The 20,421-nt window shown below is 49.2% G+C and overlaps 1 protein-coding gene across 1 annotated transcript in view; it reads right to left on the bottom strand.

The window, feature by feature from the left end:
• LOC140387635 (calcium-dependent secretion activator 1-like) overlaps positions 1-20,421 on the bottom strand; it is a 452,144-nt gene that overhangs the window by 75,222 nt on the left and 356,501 nt on the right. The window contains exon 5 of the mRNA XM_072470830.1: positions 8,113-8,252. Coding sequence (XP_072326931.1) covers positions 8,113-8,252 — 140 coding nt within the window. The remainder of the gene's footprint in view (positions 1-8,112; positions 8,253-20,421) is intronic.

The raw sequence follows: 20,421 nt of genomic DNA, 5'->3' as shown, positions 1-20,421 counted from the left end.
AAAATTCTAACAGATTTGTTGGGCATGACCTCCCCTTGACGAATCCATGCTGACTCAGTCCTATTTTACCAAGCACTTCTAAATAGTCCGCAATCTTTTCCTTAATAATAGACTCTAAAATCTTACTAACAACCAAAGTCAGGCGAACCGGCCTATAATTTCCTGTCTTCTGCCTCCCTCCCTTCTTAAATAGGGGTGTTACATTAGCTATTTTCCAATCCTCTGGGACTCCAATCCTGCCTCCAGTGATTCCTGAAAGATCACTACCAATGGCTCCACAATCTCCTCAGCTGTCTTCTTCAGAACCCTGGAGTATAGTCCATCCGGACAGCATGATTTATCCACTTTCAGGCCTTTCAGTTTCCCCAGAACCTTCTCCTTAGTGATGACCACTACACTACCTCTGCCCCTTGATTCTCAAAGTTCTGGTGTGCCACTGGTCCCTTCCACTAAGAAGTCTTATGCAAAGTATCTGTTCAGTTCTTCTGCCATTTCTTTGTTCCCCATTACTACTTCTCCAGCCTCATTTTCCAGTGGCCCAATGTCCATTCTTGCCTCTCTCTTACCTTTTTTATACCAAAAAAAACCTCTTGCATTCTTCTTTAATATTACTAGATAGCTCATATCACCTTCATATGTCACCTTCTCCCCCTTATTACTTTTTTTAGTTGTCCTTTGCTTGCTTTTAAAGGCTTCCCACGAATCCTTGCCGACATTATATGCTTTTTCCTTTCCTTCTATGCTGTCATTGACTTCCCTCGTCAGCCACAGTTGCCTTTTCCTCCCCTTAGCATGTTTCCTCCTCCTTGTGATGAATTTCTGTTGTGCCTCCCAAATAATCCCCCCAAAACTCCTGCCATTGCTGTTCCACTGTCTTCCCTGCTAGGCTCCTTTTCCAATCAACTCTGGCCAGCTACTCCCTCATGTCTTTGTTGTTAACTTTATTCAATTGTAAAACCGTTACGTCTGACTCCAGCTTCTCCCTCTCAAACTGCAGGGTGTATTCTATCATATTGTGGTCACTGCCCCCTAAGGGTTCCTTCACCTTAAGCTCCCTAATAAAGTCTGTCTCATTACACATCACCAAATCCAGAATTACCTGTTCCCTTGTGGGCTCTACCACAAGCTGCTCCAAATAACCACCTTGTAGACATTTCACAAATTCCTTTCCTTGGGATCCGCTACCAACCTGATTTTCCCAGTCCACCTGCATATTGAAGTCCCCCATGATTACTGTAATATTGCCTTTCTTATATGCCACTTCTACCTCCTGATTTATTTTATGCTCCACACCCGGACTACTGCAAGGGGACCTGTACATAACTCCCATCAGGATCTTTTTTCCTTTGCGATTCCTCAACTCTACCCACACAGATTCTATGCCTTCTGACCCTATATTGCTTCTTGCTATCGATTTAAGTTCTTGTCTTGCTAACTATGCAACCCGCTCCCTCTGCCCATCTGTCTGTCCTTTCGATAGGACACATATCCTTGGATATTTAGATCCCAGCCCTGATCCCCTGCAGTCAGGTCTCTGAGATGCCCACAACGTTCTACCGCCAATTTCAATGTGTGCAATAAACTCATTTATCACGTTGTGCATACTGTGCAGATTTAGGTACACCCTCAGTCTTGCGTTGACCGCACCCCCCACCCCCCCCCCCCCCCCGCCTCCTCGTGGTTGCCCCCCTTTTTGCTGTGCCTGAAGTTAGATTCCTGCCACCTTCTGTACTCTGTTCTATTCCGTGTTCTGGAAACTTTGCTAACCTCTCCTGAGCCCTCAGCCCCTTTAACTCATTTAAAGTCCTCATCATTAACCTGCACTCTCACCTTCTCCTTTACCTTTGATTCAGGCAGTAATCCAAAGATTATTACCTTTTTGGTTCTGCTTTTTAATTTAGCCCCTAGCTGCTCATATTCCTTCAGCAGAACCTCTATTCTTGTTCTACTTATGAGGCTAGTACCTACGTGGACCACTGGTTCTTTACCCTACCACTCCATGTTCCTTTGCAGCCCAGATGAGATATCCCGAACGCGAGCACCAGTCAGGCAACACAACCGTTGGGACTCTCAATCCTGGTCACAGAGAACAGTGTCTAGGCCCCTAACTATATTATCCCCTTTTACAACTCCAATTATTTTCTCTCCCCCGACTTGAATGGCTCCCTGTACCATGGTGCTGTGGTCAGTTTGCTCATCCTCCCTGTTCCTGTCCACACAGAGAGCAAGAATCTGAACCTGAAACTAAAAAGAAAATGCTGGAAAATCTCAGCAGGTCTGGCAGAATTTGTAGGGAGAGAAAATAGCTAACGTTGCGAATCCAGGTGACACTTTGTCAAAGTTGAAGACAGAGAAAGTGGGAAATATTTATACTGTGGAGTGAGAATGAAAGATGAGTCATTGCCACAGAAACCCAGGGAAACGGGGTGCTAATAGCCACAGAAACCAAGGGGAAAGAGTGCTAATGGCTAGGCCACAGAGAGAACAAAAGGTGTGAAAGGCCAAACTGCAGCGAAACTAACATCAGAGGGTAAAATGTGACAGATGTAGATGTGGGGGGAGGGGAAGGGGGAAGCAAAGAGAAGAATGGGTAACAAAAGGCGGATGAGATGGGGGGGTGGGGGGTGAATACATATTGAGAAAGACGAGAGATTGAAATGGTAAAGAACAGTTAAAATGAAATGGGATGAAAACAAATGGGTCGAGGTGGGGGAGAGCTAATCATCTGAAGTTGTTGAATTCGATGTTGAGACTGGGAGGCTGTAGCGTGCCTAACCGGAAGATGAGATGTTGTTCCTCCGGTTTGCGTTGAGCTTCACTAGAATATTGCAGCAGGTCAAGGACAGACATGTGGGCATGGGTACAGGGTCTTGTGTTAAAATGGCAAGCAACGGGAAGGTCATGGTCCTGAATGCGCAGAGACCGAAGGTGCTCAGCAAAGCGATCACCCTGTCTGCGTTTGGTCTCTCCGATATAGTGGAGACTACATTGGGAGCAGCGAATGCAATAGACCAAATTGGACGAGGTGCAAGTGAAACGCTACTTAACCTGGCATGAGTGTTTTGGGACTGGGATGTTAAGCATGGAAGAGGTAAAGGAGCAGGTGTTACACCTTCTGCGATTGCATGGGAAGGTGCCATGGGTGATGGGAGAGGTACTAGGTATGGTGGAGGAGTGGACTAGACTATCTCGGTGGGAACGGTCTCTGCGGAATGCTGACAGAGGGAGTGAAGGGAAAATGTGTTTGGTGGTGGCATCACGCTGGAGTTGGCGAAAATAGCGGAGGATTATGCTTTCCATATGGAGGCTGGTGGGATGAAATGTGAGAACGAGGGGGGCTCTATACTTGTTCTTGGAGGGGGGGGAGGGGGCGAGGGTAGTGGCGCGGGAGATGGACCGCACACTGTTGAGGGCTCTGTTAACAACTGTAGGTGGGAAATCACAGTTGAGCAAGAAAGAACACATTTTCGAAGCACCATTTTGGAAAGTGGCATCATTGGAACAAATACGACGGAGGCGAAGGAGCTGAGAGAAAGGGATGGAGTCCTTACAGGGTGTAGGGTGCGAAGAGGTGTAGTCCAGATAGCTGTGGGAGTCAGTGGGCTTGTAATGGATATTCGTAGAATATAGAACAGAGAACATTACTGCTCAGTACAGGCCCTTCGGCCCTCGATGTTGCGCCGACCTGTGAAACCACTCAAAAGCCCATCTACACTATTCCCTTATCGTCCATATGTCTATCCAATGACCATTTGAATGCCCTTAGTGTTGGCGAGTCCACTACTGTTGCAGGCAGGGCATTCCACGCCCTTACTACTCTCTGAGTAAAGAACCTACCTCTGACATCTGTCCTATATCTATCTCCCCTCAATTTAAAGCTATGTCCCCTCGTGCTGGACATCACCATCCGAGGAAAAAGGCTCTCACTGTCCACCCTATCCAATCCTCTGATCATCTTGTATGCCTCAATTAAGTCACCTCTTAACCTTCTTCTCTCGAACGAAAACAGCCTCAAGTCCCTCAGCCTTTCGTCATAAGATCTTCCCTCCATACCAGGCAACATTCTGGTAAATCTCCTCTGCACCCTTTCCAATGCTTCCACATCCTTCCTATAATGCAGCGACCAGAAATGCACACAATACTCCAAATGCGGCCACACCAGAGTTTTGTACAGCTGCAACATGACTTCATGGCTCCGAGACTCAATCCCTCTACCAATAAAAGCTAACACACCGTACGACTTCTTAACAACCCTCTCAACCTGGGTGGCAACTTTCAGGGATCTATGTACATGGACACCGAGATCTCTCCGCTCATCCACACTGCCAAGAATCTTACCATTAGCCCAGTACTCTGTCTTCCTGTTATTCCTTCCAAAATGAATCACCTCACACTTTTCTGCATTAAACTCCATTTGCCACCTCTCAGCCCAGCGCTGCAGCTTATTCATGTCCCTCTGTAACTTGTAACAATCTTCCGCACTGTCCACAACTCCACCGACTTTAGCGTCATCTGCAAATTTACTCACCCATCCTTCTACGCCCTCCTCCAGGTCATTTATAAAAATGACAAACAGCAACGGCCCCAAAACAGATCCTTGTGTTACACCACTCGTAACTGGACTCCAGTCTGAACATTTCCCATCAACCACCACCCTTTGTCTTCTTCCAGCTAGCCAATTTCTGATCCAAACTGCTAAATCTCCCTGAATCCCATGCCTCTGTATTTTCTGCAATAGCCTACCATGGTAGATAGTTTATTGCCGGAAATGGAGACAGAAAGATCAAGGAAGGGAAGGGAAGTGTCTGAGATGGACCAGGTGAAAGTGATGGAGGGGTGGAAACTGGAAGCGAAGTTGGTCAATTTTTTCAGGTCCGGACGAGAGCATGAAGCGGCACCAGAATAGTCATCGATGTACCGGTAAAGGAGTTGTGGGAGGGGACCCGGGTAGGCCTGGAACAAGGAATGTTCCGCATACCCCATAAAAAGGCAAGCATAGCTAGGACCCATGCGGATACATATTGCTACATCTTTGATTTGGTGGTGGATGGGAATTGTCCAGGCCTCTTTTCGAGAAAGAAGTGAAGAGCTCTCAGGCCATCCTGGTGTGGGATGGAGGTGTAGCGAGATTGCACATCCCTGGTGAATAGGAGGCGGTTAGGGCCCGCGAACTGGAAGCTGTCGATACTTTCTCTGTCTTTAGCTTTGACAAAGAATCATCTGGACTCAAAACATTAGCTCTTTTCTCTCCCTACAGATGCTGCCAGACCTGCTGAGACTTTCCAGCATTTTCTTTTTGGTTTCAGATTCCAGCATCCGCAGTAATTTACTTTTATAAGAATCTGAACCTGTTGGACAAAGTCAAGGGCTTAGGCTCCTACAACCCTACCTCCTGGATCCCTCTGTCTCCCTCACTCGCAGCCACACCCTTCTGTCCCTGCCACTGGCCGAATTTAAGGTAGTTAGTCTAAGGATTGTGACTGCCTCCTGAAACACAGTGTCCAGGTACCTCTCCCCTCACTGATGTGTTACAGCGTCCGAAGCTCAGAATCCAGTCCTGTTAGGAAGGGAGCTCCAGAACCTAATGACAGCGAAGGAACTGTGATATAGTTCTATGTCAAAACTGGGTATCGATGAGGTGTTTTGGGCCATCAGCAGCAGCAGAATTGGGTACATCCACTATGCGTAACTTTGTGATGCCTCAAGATAAAAGAACCGTTATGGTCATGATCTTGCATTTGCAGAACACACCTCTGGCCGCGTGGACCTAGACCTCTAATTGTGACTGCAGCCCCAGGAACCTACCCGCTAATGTTACTTGGACAGTGGGCCCTGAGGCGGCCGGTGAATTGGCTTCCTCTGGGCATATCTTCCAGGTGGATGCCCTAACAGCAAGTGTTGCATCAGACCATAAGATGTAGGAGAAGAAGTAGGCCATTCGGCCCATTGGGTCTGCTCCATCATTCAATTAGATCATGGCTGATCTGGTATAACTCCACTTTCCTGCATTACCTCCATAAACCTTGATTCCCATACTGATTGAAAATCTGTTTATCTCAGCCTTGAACATACTTAACGACCCAGACTCTATCGCTTCTGCAGTAAAGGATTCCACAGATTCGCTACCCTCAGAGAAGAAATTCCTCCTCATCTCTGACTTAAATGGGCTGCTCCTTACTCTGAGATTATGCCCTCTGATCCTAGACTCTCCCACAAGGGGAAACAACCTCTCAACGTCTACTCTGTCACGTTCCCTGAGAATCCTATATGTCTCAATAAGGTCACCTCTTTTCTTCTAAACTTCAATGAGAATAGGCCCAATCTACTCAACCTCTCCGAAGAAGAAAATCCTCCCATACCTCCATAGGAGTTTCCATAGGATCAACATAGTGAACCTTCTTTGGATGCCTCCAAAGCCAATATACCTTTCCTTCGGTAAGAGGACCAAAATTGTTCACAGTATTTCAGGTGTGGCCTAACTAGTAGTTTTCACAAGACTTTACTATTTTTATACTGCATTCCTTTTGAAATAAAGGCCAACATTCCCTTTGCCTTCCCTATTTCCTGCTGAACTTACATGCTAGCTTTTTGTGCTTCATGCACAAGCACTCCAACTCCTTTTGTGCTGCAGCTTTCTGCAGTCTTTCTCTATTTAAATAATATTCAGCTTCTTTATTCTTCCTACCAAAGTGCATAACTTGACATTTCATTTTCCTACATAATATTCCACCTGCCAAGTTTTGTCCACTCACTTAACCTGCCAATATCCCTCTGCAGACTCTTGCCTTCCCACCTATTTTTGTGTCATCTGCAAACTTGGCAATAGTACATTCACTGTCCTCATCCAAGTCATGAATATACATTGTAAATAATTGTAGCCCCAGCACTGAATCCTGTGGTACTCCACTAGTTACAGGTTGCCATTCCGAAAATGTCCCTCCTATCCCAACTCTCGGTCTTCTATTAGTTATAGTTTTCCTCTGTTCATGTTCATGTACTATTCCCAGCACCATGGGTTCTTATCTTTTAAGCATCCTTTTGTACGGTACCTTATTGAAAGCTTTTTGGAAATCCAAGTATATTACATCTACTGGATTCCCTTTTATCTATCCTGCTCATTTCCAGTACTCAGAAATGGCCCCAACCCTTGATTAATTTTCAGAGTTCACAAGATTCTGCCCTTAAATGTTAGAACAAATGTTACTGTTTGGAAGCTACCACGAGGGTTCCTGTTATTGGCTTCAAAGTCCTGGCATTGGTAGAACCTATTATAACACCAAAAGAGACAACTGGCCTCTTAAAGGGGCAAAAGTACTTGTAATATTTACCAAGAGACTGCTGTGTTTGCCTTGGCAGGGATCAAGTTCTGAAAAGCAAGTGAGTGGAGGCCAAATTAGAGGAAACTCAGAGCCATTCGCACCACTATTGGAGGCGGATTTCGCCCTGCGTTTTCTTACATTAACATCATCCAAACTATAGACAGAAACAGGACGTTTATGGCAGCTCTCTGCTGCACTACAGACTGTTGCCAACCATCTATTGGAACCTTAATGTTATTCCAGTAAGTTGAATTCAGCTAACACTAACTTTCTGAATTAAGTTATGCTCTGATTAGGTTTAACAGCAAATGCTATGTCAACATAATCCCCAAATCAAGTTATTAGTCTGGCTTATAATGTCACATTGACAACTGTCTTGTCCGTTATAATGGTGAAATAATTTGATTTTTTACTGGAAACCACTTTATGTGTTCTGTTCACTGGCTCATCATGGGCCTGATGAACCAGTAATAAAATGATGATTAACCAGTTATGTAGGATGACTCAAGAGTCAAATGAAACATTATGCATAAAATGCTAGAAATTAGTTTTGATATTGAACCATAATTCCTAAGTGCTGAACTCAGGCTGATACCTGTCACTGACATTTGTAACTGGGACATTATAAAGAAAGACCAGAAATGCTGCCGAGGGTTGGAATTGATTTCAATATTTGGAAATGACCGAAGAGGTCAAACATGATCGTCAAGACAACCAAATGTCATGAGTCTTAAATGGTGTTATTTCTTTTAAACCAACATCCCCTCCACTTATTTACAGGTTGCATACTTACCCACAGTGCTTCATATTCTGTGGTTTGTCCATTCGAACGGCCAGTTTAATTTTCAGATCCTGATCGGTGCTGTTTTTTGAAACAACCATTTTGTGCAATTCGGCTGATTTTGGACTATTCGGTGTAGGATGTAAGACAACCTGAAAAAGAGCAGACAAATACTAGCGGTGTCTTACTGACTGCGCAGTGCCACTGTGAACTAGATTACCATCATTGAGAAACACAAAGTTTCAGTTTGTTCGCCAGGAAAAAATAATTGGGGGGGCGGAAAACTATTAACACTCAGATCCGGCTAAAGGTGCCACAACAGGGGAATAGTATTTTATTCTTTCTTGGATTCTAACATTTATACTATAGCTATGTGGTGAAGTCGGCATGGTTGTAGAAATCTGATGAAAACAATAACAGCTGCAGAGGTGGTATTCAGAAATAATAATTAAGAAATAATATAATTTTGACAAAATGCAGTGACAGTCAGCCACGGAGAATGTTAATGAAAAGCAGTGTGTCAGTTAAGGTAATTCTGATTAATCTTAGTTTCATCTTTGGAGCTCATTTGTCTTCAGCAGTGAAATTAACCATTTGGAGATTTTTAAATGCTCCTCCAATGTAACTTTGCCAAATGTCCCCTTTAAGTAGGACACTTCCTGGTACCTATGTCTCTTGTGGTTGTGCATTTATCAGCTTGCTATCAGTCCATTGTAGATTTCTTGTGTAGCTATTGCTGGAATGTAAATGTCACCGCGGTCCCAGAAGACCATTGGCTGCTTCCCCCTTGAGAGCTGACTGGTGGTGATTTAACTTGAGGGTCACCACATCTCATGCGAGGTGCAAGATTGAGAAGGATATTTGAGATTTCATTACTGCAATACCTTCCACAGCTGTAGTTGTGTGTTTATCCATTGCTGATTGACCTCCGGTGGCGGCCATGGAGTGAGTGCTCGCACATTTGGTGGCTCCGAGGGATGAGGGAGATTGGTAGGGTGAGGGAAGAGAGGGATGAGAGGGGCAAGGTAGTGTCGTACCCAGAAGGGGTGAATGGGGTGCATGAGGCCTTCTACAGAAGATTGAATGAGTTGGAGCCTCCGCCTGGGGAGGAGGCGATGAGGTGTTTCTTGGACGGGTTGGAGTTCCCAAGGGTGGAGGAGGAGAAGGGGTTGGGGGCCCCGATTGTGCTAAGGGAGGCAATGGAGGGCGTAGGATTGATGCAGGCAGGAAAGGCCCCAGGGCCGGACGGATTCCCAGCAGAGTTTTGGTACAGAGCTGGGGCCCCTGCTAGTGGGGTTGTATAATGAGGCGAGGGGAAGGGGGTAGATCCCCTCCACAGCGTCCATTTCACTGATTTTAAAGAAAGATAAGGACCCAGTGCAGTGTGGGTCGACAAACCCCACCGATCCTGCTGCTAAATGTGGGTGCAAAGTTGTTAACAAAGTGTTTAGTGTCACGGATAGAGGGTTGTGTGCCAGGGATGATAGGGGAGGTGCAGATGGGTCGGCAGCTGTCGGCGAATGTGCGCAGGTTGCTCAATGTCATTATGATGCCCTTGGAGTGGCAGGAGGTGGAAGTATGGTGGCAATGGATGCGGAGAAGCCGTTTGATTGGGTGGAGTGGGCGTATTTGTTGGAGGTGCTAAGCCGGTTGGGTTAGGTCAGGGGTTCATGGAGTGGGTTCGGCTGCTGGACAGGGCTCTGGGTACTTCGGGCTGCATCGGGGGATGAGGCAAGGATGCTCGCTCTACCCGTTGCTTTTTTCTCTGGCGATAGGGCCGTTGGCAATGCTACTTAGGGCATCGAGGGGTTAGAGAGAGATTGAGCAGGCCGGGGCCGAGCACAGATGCTCATAGTATGCGGACATTTTCGGACCCGGTGGGCAGCTTTGATAGGGTCATGGAGATCCTGAGGAAATGTGGCTGTTTTTCATGGTATAAATTGAACATAGGGAAAAGCGAGGTGTTCCCGATTAATGCTAAAGGGCAGGAGAGGAGGTTGGGGGAATTGACGTTCCGAGTGGAGGGGGCGAGTTTTCGGTATCTAGGGATTTAGGTGGCACGAAGCTGGACACAGCTGCATAGATTGAATTTGGTACGAATGGTGGAGGGAATGAAGGTGGACGTTAAGAGGTGGTACGTGATGCCGCTGTCACTGGCTGGGCGCATGCAGGCGGTTAAAATAACGGTGCTGCCCAGATCCTGTTCCAGAACTTCCCCATCTTTGTCCCAAGTCTTTCTTCAGGAAGGTGAATGGGATAATTTTGGTGTTTGTGTGGGTATGGTAGATCCCGCGGGCGAGGAGGGCATTTTTGGAGAGGGGGCTGGGGGAGGGGGGGGGGAGGCTGGCATTGCCAAGTTTGCCAAACTATTGGGCAGCGAATATCGCAATGGTTAAGAAATGGGCAGTGGGGAGGGGTTGATTTGGGGCCAGATGCAGGCAACATCGTGTGGGAGGACAAATTTCAGGGCACTGCTGTTGGCACCTGATGTGTTATATATGTTGGATTAACACGGACTGCAACTCGATGCAGTATCACTTGAAAACAGGCTTCCAACGCTGTAGATGGTTCAACACTGCTTTATTGAACATGCCGAGTAATGTACATAGTTCACTGTGGGTCGATACTCTATTAATCTAAACTTGCTAACCTTGGTCTGGCTTGCCCAGATTTGCTCTGTGCCATGTGTAGTAGTTGCTGACTGTACATTGCACCCTGACTGTTGCTACAGCTATCACCAGTGCGAAGAGGCCGAGCCTTCCTGCCTAGTGTTTTTTATACTGGTAATGTAGTCTGTAGTGTCCTGCCTGGTGATTTGTTGTTCTGTATTCTGTGTGGTGATTGGTTGCTGTGTGTGTCTCTCACTGCCTGTCTGTAACTCATTGTGAACATGAGTGCATATTATGACATCTCCCTTTTTAAATAAATTTTGGATGCTTGTGGCTGTGTGCTTGTATTTACATGTGTGACTATGTGCAAAATGGTGAGAGAGTGAACATATATACATGGGAAGGTGTCTATCGTGCATATACAGAACAAGATGACCAAAATTTACACAGTTAAAGTCTATAAGTCCAGTCTTTGTGGTGGGCGACGGATTCTTGTCGACCGCCCCAGAGGTGGCGAGGGGGGCGCCGTCGTCTCGACAGGCGGGATTGCTGCCAGATTGGTGGGCTCGTGGTTTGAATTGTCCGGAGGAGGCGTCTCGACATACGGAGGAGTGTGGTCAGGTGGTGGTGGGCAGGCAACTTTGCGCAGTGCCCTCCTGTTGCGCCTGAGGATGGAGCCATCAGCCATGCGAACAACGAAAGACCTGGGGGCAGCCTGTCGTATAACAACAGCTGGAGCTGACCAACCTCCCTCAGGCAGCTTGATGCGAACAACATCTGCTGGAGCCAGCACAGGCAAATCAGTGGCATGAGCATCATACCTGATCTTCTGCTGGTCCCTGAGTCGCTGCACTTTTCTTAGCACCGTGAGGCGATCAAGGTCTGTAACGTGGATGGCTGGAACAGTTGTCCGCAGGTTGCGATTCATGAGTAGTTGAGCTGGAGACAGACCAGTCGACAGAGGGGTTGCCCGGTATGCAAACAGTGCAAGGTTAAAATCAGATGCAGAGTCTGCAGCCTTGCAGAGCAGCTGCTTGACAGATTGGATCCCTTTTTCCACCTTTCCGTTTGACCACGGGTAATGGGGACTGGATGTGACATGTTTGAAGTGGTAGAATTGTGCAAAATTGGACCACTCTTGGCTGTGGAAACATGGACCATTGTCACTCATCACTGTGAGTGGTATACCGTGCCTGGCAAACGTCTCCTTTTCGAAAAGTAATCGATCAGAAGTACATAGTCACGCCCATTTGCGTGAAAGAGGTCTATTCCCACCTTGGACCACGGAGAGGTCACGAGCTCATGTTGTTGGGGGGTCTCCTTGGGCTGAGATGGTTGGAATCTCTGGCATTTGGTGCAATTGAGGACATGGAGATGTCCTGGTTGATCCCAGGCCAGTAAACTGCCTGTCGAGCTCTGCGTCGGCATTTCTCAACTCCGAGATGACCCTCATGGATCTACTTGAGCACCATGCTGTGGGGGACAACAATTCGATCCAGTTTCAGAATGATCCCTTCAACAACCGTCAAATCATCCTTGACATTAAAAAACTGGGGGCATTGTCCCTTGTGCCATCCATTTGAGTTGTCCTTTGCAGCAGAGGGTCTTTGGCAGTTTCTGCTCGTATCTGACCGACACGTTCATCAGTGGCCGGGAGGTTGCTGGCGCACATCTGCACCTGTGCCTCGATTTGGCGAATGAAGTCTACATGTTCGCAGGGCGTGGTGATGGATCTGGATAGGGCATCAGCGATTATCAGTTCCTTGGCCCGGTGTGTAGACGAGGTCGGAAATCATATCGGCGGAGTCGCAGAAGAATGCGCTGTAGCCAGGGCGTCATGTCATTTAAATCGTTCTGGATGATGTGGACTAAGGGTCTGTGGTCTGTTTCCACCGTGAACTTGGCAGACTGTATACGTCATTGTGGAATTTGACAATTCCTGTTAGGAGACCCAGGCACTCCTTTTCAACCTGGGCGTACCTTTGCTCGGTCAGAGTCATGGCCCTGGATGCGTATGCCACTGGAGCCCAGGACGAGGAGTCATCTTTCTGGAGGAGCACCGTACCAATGCCCTCCTGGCTTGCGTCCGTGGATATTTTCGTTTCCTTGGTCGGGTCAAAATACGCCAGGATTGGGGCCGTGGTGAGCTTTGCCTTGAGCTCCATCCACTCCGCTTGATGTGTTGGTGTCCACTGGAATACTGTGGTCTTTTTTACTAGATGCCGGAGGGCTGTGGTGTGGGATGCCATTTTAGGAATGAATTTTCCCAGAAAGTTCACCATCCCCAGGAAGCGTAGTACCGCCTTTCTGTCCTCTGGGGTCTTCATGGCATTGATGGCCATTACTTTGTCGGAATCAGGTTGCTCACCCTGCTGGGATATTTGGTCACCCAGAAACTTGATTGATGACAGACCAAATGAGCATTTGGCCCTGTTTAGCTTGAGGCCATTCTCGTGGACCCTTTTAAAGACCTGTTTGAGCCGATCTATGTGCTCCTCGGGGGTCGTGGACCAGATTATCATGTCATCCACTTAGACTCGTACACCCTCGAGGCCCTCCATCATTTGCTCCATTATGCGGTGAAAGACTTTGGAGGCTGAAATGATACCGAAAGGCATGCGGTTGTAACAGTACCTGCCAAACGGAGTGTTAAACGTGCAGAGCTTCCTGCTGGAGTCGTCCAGTTGTATCTGCCAGAAACCACGTGAGGCGTCCAGCTTGGTAAAGAATTTGGCGTGTGCCATCTCAGAGGTTAATTCTTCCCGCTTCGGGATCGGGTCGTGCTCCCTCATGATGTTGCGATTGAGGTCTTTGGGATCGATATAGGTTTGTATTTTGCCTGAGGGCTTCTTCACGCAGACCATGGAGCTGACCCAGTCTGTTGGTTCCGTGACCCTTGGAATGATGCCCTGTCTTTGGAGCTCTTGCAGCTGCGCTTTGAAACGATCCTTTAGAGGAGCCGGCACCCGGCGTGGTGCATGAATGACTGGGGTGGCATCCGGCTTGAGTAGTATTTTGTAGTGATACGGGAGCGTGCCCATCCCATCGAACTCATCGGGATATTGCGTGAGGATGTCGTCTATGTCAGCCTGTGGATTCTCATGAGATGAGGCAGTCGGAGGTGCAGAGGACAGGGCATGGATTCGCTGTACCAGATTAAGGAGTTTACATGCACGGTCACCGAGCAGGGACGCTTTGTCAGGCCTGACAATCTTGAATCTTAACGTCGCCGTGATTGCCTTGTGGGATACAACTAGGTGACACGATCCACTAGCAGCTATGGCATTGCCATTGTAATCAAGGATCTGGCAGGCTGGCAGCAGTATCTTGGGTTGGTCTCGGATGTTGTCGAGGTCTGCCCGGTGTATGAGGTTTGCAGACGCACCAGTGTCAGTTTGAATTGGATTCTGCACTGATTCACTTTAACGACCGCGCCATTCGTCACCAGAATCCACGCGGAGGATTGAGAGGCGCTTTGCATTAGTGGAGGAGACATTCTCACGTGTGGTGATAATGCCCACCTGATATGGAGACTCGAGGCAGTCATCATTTGGGTCCGTCAGGCTTTCGCGATCGGAATCCTGCATGCCTTGCTGTATGCAGTGGACAGGTCTGCGTTGCAGCTGGGATCGCTGGCTTTTGACTGGTGACGTGGATCTGCATAAGGCCGCATAATGCCCAGGCTTTCCTCATTGTAGACATCACCTTCCTTTGGCTGAGCATTTCCGCTTTAAATGGGCGGAGCCACAATTTTGGCACGTCATGACGCTGACGTCAGTGTGTTTCGTGCGCCTTCGCGCCTGTGCAGTGTGGTCGGCCAATGTTCGCACAGTAGGGTTTTCGGCCGCACTGTCCTCCCAGTCGCGGTGGAAAGCCCGCGAAATGGCCACTCTCCTCAATGTTTAGGCCCTGCAGGCTAACGATGGCCTGTACACTTTCTGCCTCGTGGGAGGCTAGTTTTGCCGTTTCTGCCGCCTTGATGTGGGAGTAGCAATTTCTGGCATGTTCATAGACAACGCATGTTTCGATAGCGATCGGGCGTTTGATTTTAAGGAGCTGCTCCCGCAGGCCTGTCCACTGCATACTTGCTGTATGCAGACCTGTCCACTGCATACAGCAAGGCATGCAGGACCCCAAAAATGATCTGATCCCGGATCATGGAATCAGCAGTCGAGTCATAGTTACATGACTGCGCTAAGATGCGGAGATGGGTCAAAAAGGAGAGAAAAGGTTCGTCCTTACCCTGAAGCCTCTGTTGGAAGATGTACCGTTCAAAGCTCTCATTCACCTCGACTTCGCAGTGGCTGTTGCATTTTTGCAGAATGATCTGGAACTTTGCTTTTTCTACTCCTTGGGCAAACGTGAGTGAGTTAAAGATGTGGATGGCGTGATCCCCCGCCGTCGACAGGAGCAGCGCGATTTTCCTGGCACCTGATGCTTCCTCAAGGTCGGATGCCGCGAGGTGTAGGAGGAACCTCTGTCTGAAGACCCTCCAGTTGGTGCCGAGGTTGCCGGAGATCCGGAGCTGCGGAGGGGCCTGGATCTTTTCCATACCGCTGGCTGTTTGCTACTTGCTTTCCGGTCGTTTCAGATTTACTCGAGGTAGGTCCGTTAGGGTTAATAGTTTCCTGGTACCATGATGTGTTATATATGTTGGATTAACACGGACTGCAACGCGATGCGGTATCACTTGAAAACAGGCTTCCAACGCTGTAGGTGGTTCAACACTGCTTTATTGAACTTGCCGAGTAATGTACATAGGTCGCTGAGGGTCGACACTCGATGAATCTAAACTTGCTAACCTTGGTCTAGCTTGCCCAGACATGCTCTGTGCCATGTGTAGTAGGTGCTGACTGTATATTTCACCCTGACTGTTGCTACAGCTATCACCAGTGCGAAGAGGCCGAGCCTTCCTGCCTCGTGTGTGTTATACTGGTAATGTAGCCTGTAGTGTCCTGCCTGGTGATTGGTTGTTCTGTATTCTGTGTGGTGATTGATTTCTGTGTGTGTCCATCACTGCCTGTCTGTATCTCATTATGAACATGAGTGCATATTATGACAGTGCCCCTTCCGTTTTCGCTTGTCAGGTATACATTGAGCCCAGTGGAGGTCTCAGCGTTGCGAGTTTGGAACCAGTGCAGGCAGCACTTGGGTTGGAGGGCATGCTGTTCTGGGCGTCGAAATGCGATAATCACAGGTTTGTGCCAGTTGGGCTGGATGCGAGGTTCCGGAGGTGGGATAGAGTATTTCAGGGACTTTTTTGTAGGGGACAAATTTGCAGGCCTGGCATTTCTGGAGGAATTGCATGAGCTGCCTGAAGGGAATGGTTTCAGATACCTGCAGGTGAGGGATGTTGTGTGGAGAGAGGTGATGTCCTTCCCGGGGCTGCCGGAACCGGTGCTGCAAGATAAGCTGTTGTCTCAGGATGATATTGACGAGGGCAGAGTGTTGGACATTTATGGAGAGCTGATGGAGAGGGAGGGTGCTCCGGTGGAGGAGATCAAGCACAAATGGGAGGGGGGGGGTGGGGGAGGCGGGGGGGGGGGGGGGGGCGGGGGGTGAGGGCCGGGATGTGGAAGGAAGCCCTGCGCAGGGTGAACGCATCCTCGTCATATGCAAGGTTAAGCCACATCCAATTTAAGGTGGTGCATAGGGCCTACATGATGGTGGCAACGGTGAGCCAGTCTTTTGCAGGGGTGGAGGGTACATGTGAGCAGCGTGCAGGGGGTGGGGGGGCTCATGAATCGTGGCCACATGTTCTGGGCGTGTGCAAGACTGAGGGGGTTCTGGCAGGGTGTCTGGGGTGTTATGTTCGAGATTCTGGGTGTGGGGTGGCCCGAGTCCGGAGGTGGCGATATTTGGAGTGTCGCAAGAGCCGTGAGTCCAGGTGGGGAGTGAGGCCAATGTCTTGGCCTTTGCCTCCCTGATAGCCTGGAGACGGATTTTGTTGAGCTGAACTGGTGTCTCCATCTGTCTATTACTGGTGTGTCCGTCTGTCCATTACTGGTGTGTCCGTCTGTCCATTACTGTTGTGTCCGTCTGCCCATTACTGGTGTGTCCGTCTGTCCATTACTGGTGTGTCCGTCTGCCCATTACTGGTGTGTCCGTCTGCCCATTACTGGTGTGTCCGTCTGCCCATTACTGGTGTGTCCGTCTGCCCATTACTGGTGTGTCCGTCTCCCCATTACTGGTGTGTCTGTCTACCGATTACTGTTGTGTCCGTCTGCCCATTACTGATGTGTCTGTCTGCCCAATACTGGTGTGTCCGTCTGTCCATTACTGGTGTGTCCGTCTGCCCATTACTGATGTGTCTGTCTGCCCATTACTGGCGTGTCCGTCTGTCCATTACTAGCGTGTCCGCCTATCCATTACTGTTGTGTCCGTCTGTCCATTACTGTTGTGTCCGTCTGCCCATTACTGGTGTGTCCGTCTGTCCATTACTGGTGTGTCCGTCTGCCCATTACTAGCGTGTCCGCCTATCCATTACTGTTGTGTCCGTCTGTCCATTACTGTTGTGTCCTTCTGCCCATTACTGATGTGTCCGTCTGCCCAATACTGGTGTGTCCGTCTGTCCATTACTGATGTGTCTGTCTGCCCATTACTGGCGTGTCCGTCTGTCCATTACTGGTGTGTCCGTCTGCCCATTACTAGCGTGTCCGCCTATCCATTACTGTTGTGTCCGTCTTTCCATTACTGTTGTGTCCGTCTGCCCATTACTGGTGTGTCCGTCTGTCCATTACTGGTGTGTCCGTCTGCCCATTACTAGCGTGTCCGCCTATCCATTACTGTTGTGTCCGTCTGTCCATTACTGTTGTGTCCTTCTGCCCATTACTGATGTGTCCGTCTGCCCATTACTGGTGTGTCCGTCTGCCCATTACTGATGTGTCCGTCTGCCCATTACCGGTGTGTCCGTCTGCCCATTACTGGTGTGTCCATCTGTCCATTACTGGTGTGTCCGTCTGCCCATTACTAGCGTGTCCGTCTGCCCATTACTGTTGTGTCCGTCTGTCCATTACTGTTGTGTCCGTCTGCCCATTACTGGTGTGTCCGTCTGCCCATTACTGGTGTGTCCGTCTGCCCATTACTGTTGCGTCCCTCTGCCCATTACCGGTGTGTCCGTCTGCCCATTACTGGTGTGTCCGTCTGCCCATTACTGGTGTGTCCGTCTACCGATTACTGATGTGTCCGTCTGCCCATTACTGGTGTGTCCGTCTGCCCATTACTGGTGTGTCCGTCTGCCCAATACTGTTGTGTCCCTCTGCCCATTACCGGTGTGTCCGTCTTCCCATTACTGTTGTGTCCGTCTGCCCATTACTGTTGTGTCCGTCTGCGCATTACTGTTGTGTCCCTCTGCCCATTACCGGTGTGTCCGTCTGCCCATTACTGGTGTGTCCGTCTGCCCATTACTGATGTGTCCGTCTGCCCATTACTGGTGTGTCCGTCTGTCCATTACTGATGTGTCTGTCTGCCCATTACTGGCGTGTCCGTCTGCCCATTCCAGGTGTGTCCATCTGCCCATTACCGGTGTGTCCGTCTGTCCATTACTGTTGTGTCCGTCTGCCCATTACTGGCGTGTCCATCTGCCCATTACCGGTGTGTCCGTCTGTCCATTACTGATGTGTCTGTCTGCCCATTACTGGCGTGTCCGTCTGCCCATTACTGGTGTGTCCATCTGCCCATTACCGGTGTGTCCGTCTGTCCATTACTGTTGTGTCCGTCTGCCCATTACTGGTGTGTCCGTCTGCCCATTACTGGTGTGTCCGTCTGTCCATTACTGATGTGTCTGTCTGCCCATTACTGGCGTGTCCGTCTGCCCATTACTGGTGTGTCCATCTGCCCATTACCGGTGTGTCCGTCTGTCCATTACTGTTGTGTCCGTCTGCCCATTACTGGTGTGTCCGTCTGCCCATTACCGGTGTGTCCGTCTGCCCATTACCGGTGTGTCCGTCTGTCCATTACTGATGTGTCCGTCTGCCCAATACTGGTGTGTCCGTCTGCCCATTACTGGTGTGTCCGTCTGCCCATTACTGATGTGTCCGTCTGCCCATTACTGTTGTGTCCGTCTGCCCATTACTGGCGTGTCCGTCTGCCCATTACTGGTGTGTCCGTCTGCCCATTACTGTCGTGTCCGTCTGTCCATTACTGGTGTGTCCGTCTGCCCATTACTGTCGTGTCCGTCTGCCCAATACTGATGTGTCCGTCTGCCCATTACTGGCGTGTCCGTCTGCCCATTACTGGTGTGTCCGTCTGCCCATTACTGGTGTGTCCGTCTGCCCATTACTGTTGTGTCCGTCTGTCCATTACTGATGTGTCCGTCTCCCCATTACTGGTGTGTCCGTCTGCCCAATACTGATGTGTCCGTCTCCCCATTACTGGTGTGTCTGTCTGTCCATTACTGTTGTGTCCGTCTGCCCATTACTGTTGTGTCCGTCTGCCCATTACTGGTGTGTCCGTCTGCCCATTACTGTTGTGTCCGTCTGTCCATTACTGGTGTGTCTGTCTGTCCATTACTGTTGTGTCCGTCTGCCCATTACTGGTGTGTCCGTCTGCCCATTACTGGTGTGTCCGTCTGCCCATTACTGTTGTGTCATCTGCCCATTACTGTTGTGTCCGTCTGCCCATTACTGGTGTGTCCGTCTGCCCATTACTGTTGTGTCCGCCTGTCCATTACTGGTGTGTCCGTCTGTCCATTACTGTTGTGTCCGTCTGCCCATTACTGGTGTGTCCGTCTGTCCATTACTGTTGTGTCCGTCTGCCCATTACTGTTGTGTCCGCCTGCCCATTACTGGTGTGTCCGTCTGCCCATTACTGGTGTGTCCGTCTGCCCATTACTGTTGTGTCCGTCTGTCCATTACTGGTGTGTCCGTCTGCCCATTACTGTTGTGTCCGTCTGCCCATTACTGGTGTGTCCGTCTGCCCATTACTGGTGTGTCCGTCTGCCCATTACTGGTGTGTCTGTCTACCGATTACTGATGTGTCTGTCTGTCCATTACTGTTGTGTCCATCTGTCCATTACTGATGTGTCTGTCTGCCCATTACCGGTGTGTCCCTCTGCCCATTACTGGCGCGTCTGTCTACCGATTACTGATGTGTCTGTCTGTCCGTTACTGATGTATCCGTCTGCCCATTACCGGTGTGTCTGTCTGCCCATTATTGGTGTGTCCGTCTACCCATTACTGGTGAGTCCATCTGCCCATCACTGGTGTGTCCGTCTGTCCATTACTGGTGTGTCCGTCTGTCCATTACTGCTTTGTCTGTCTGTCCATTACTGATGTGTCCGTCTGCCCATTACTGGTGTGTCTGTCTACCGATTACTGATGTGTCTGTCTGTCCGTTACTGATGTGTCCGTCTGCCCATTACTGGCGTGTCTGTCTACCGATTACTGATGTGTCTGTCTGTCCGTTACTGATGTGTCTGTCTGTCCATTACTGGTGTGTCTGTCTGCCCATTACCGGTGTGTCCCTCTGCCCATTACTGGCGCGCCTGTCTACCGATTACTGATGTGTCTGTCTGTCCGTTACTGATGTATCCGTCTGCCCATTACCGGTGTGTCCCTCTGCCCATTATTGGTGTGTCCGTCTACCCATTACTGGTGAGTCCAGCTGCCCATTACTGGTGTGTCCGTCTGTCCATTACTGGTGTGTCCGTCTGTCCATTACTGCTTTGTCTGTCTGTCCATTACTGATGTGTCCGTCTGCCCATTACTGGTGT

Source organism: Scyliorhinus torazame, chromosome 13 (genome assembly GCF_047496885.1).
Source record: "Scyliorhinus torazame isolate Kashiwa2021f chromosome 13, sScyTor2.1, whole genome shotgun sequence".
Classification (NCBI taxonomy): Eukaryota; Metazoa; Chordata; class Chondrichthyes; order Carcharhiniformes; family Scyliorhinidae; genus Scyliorhinus; species Scyliorhinus torazame.
This window is presented reverse-complemented; position numbering and strand designations above follow the sequence as displayed.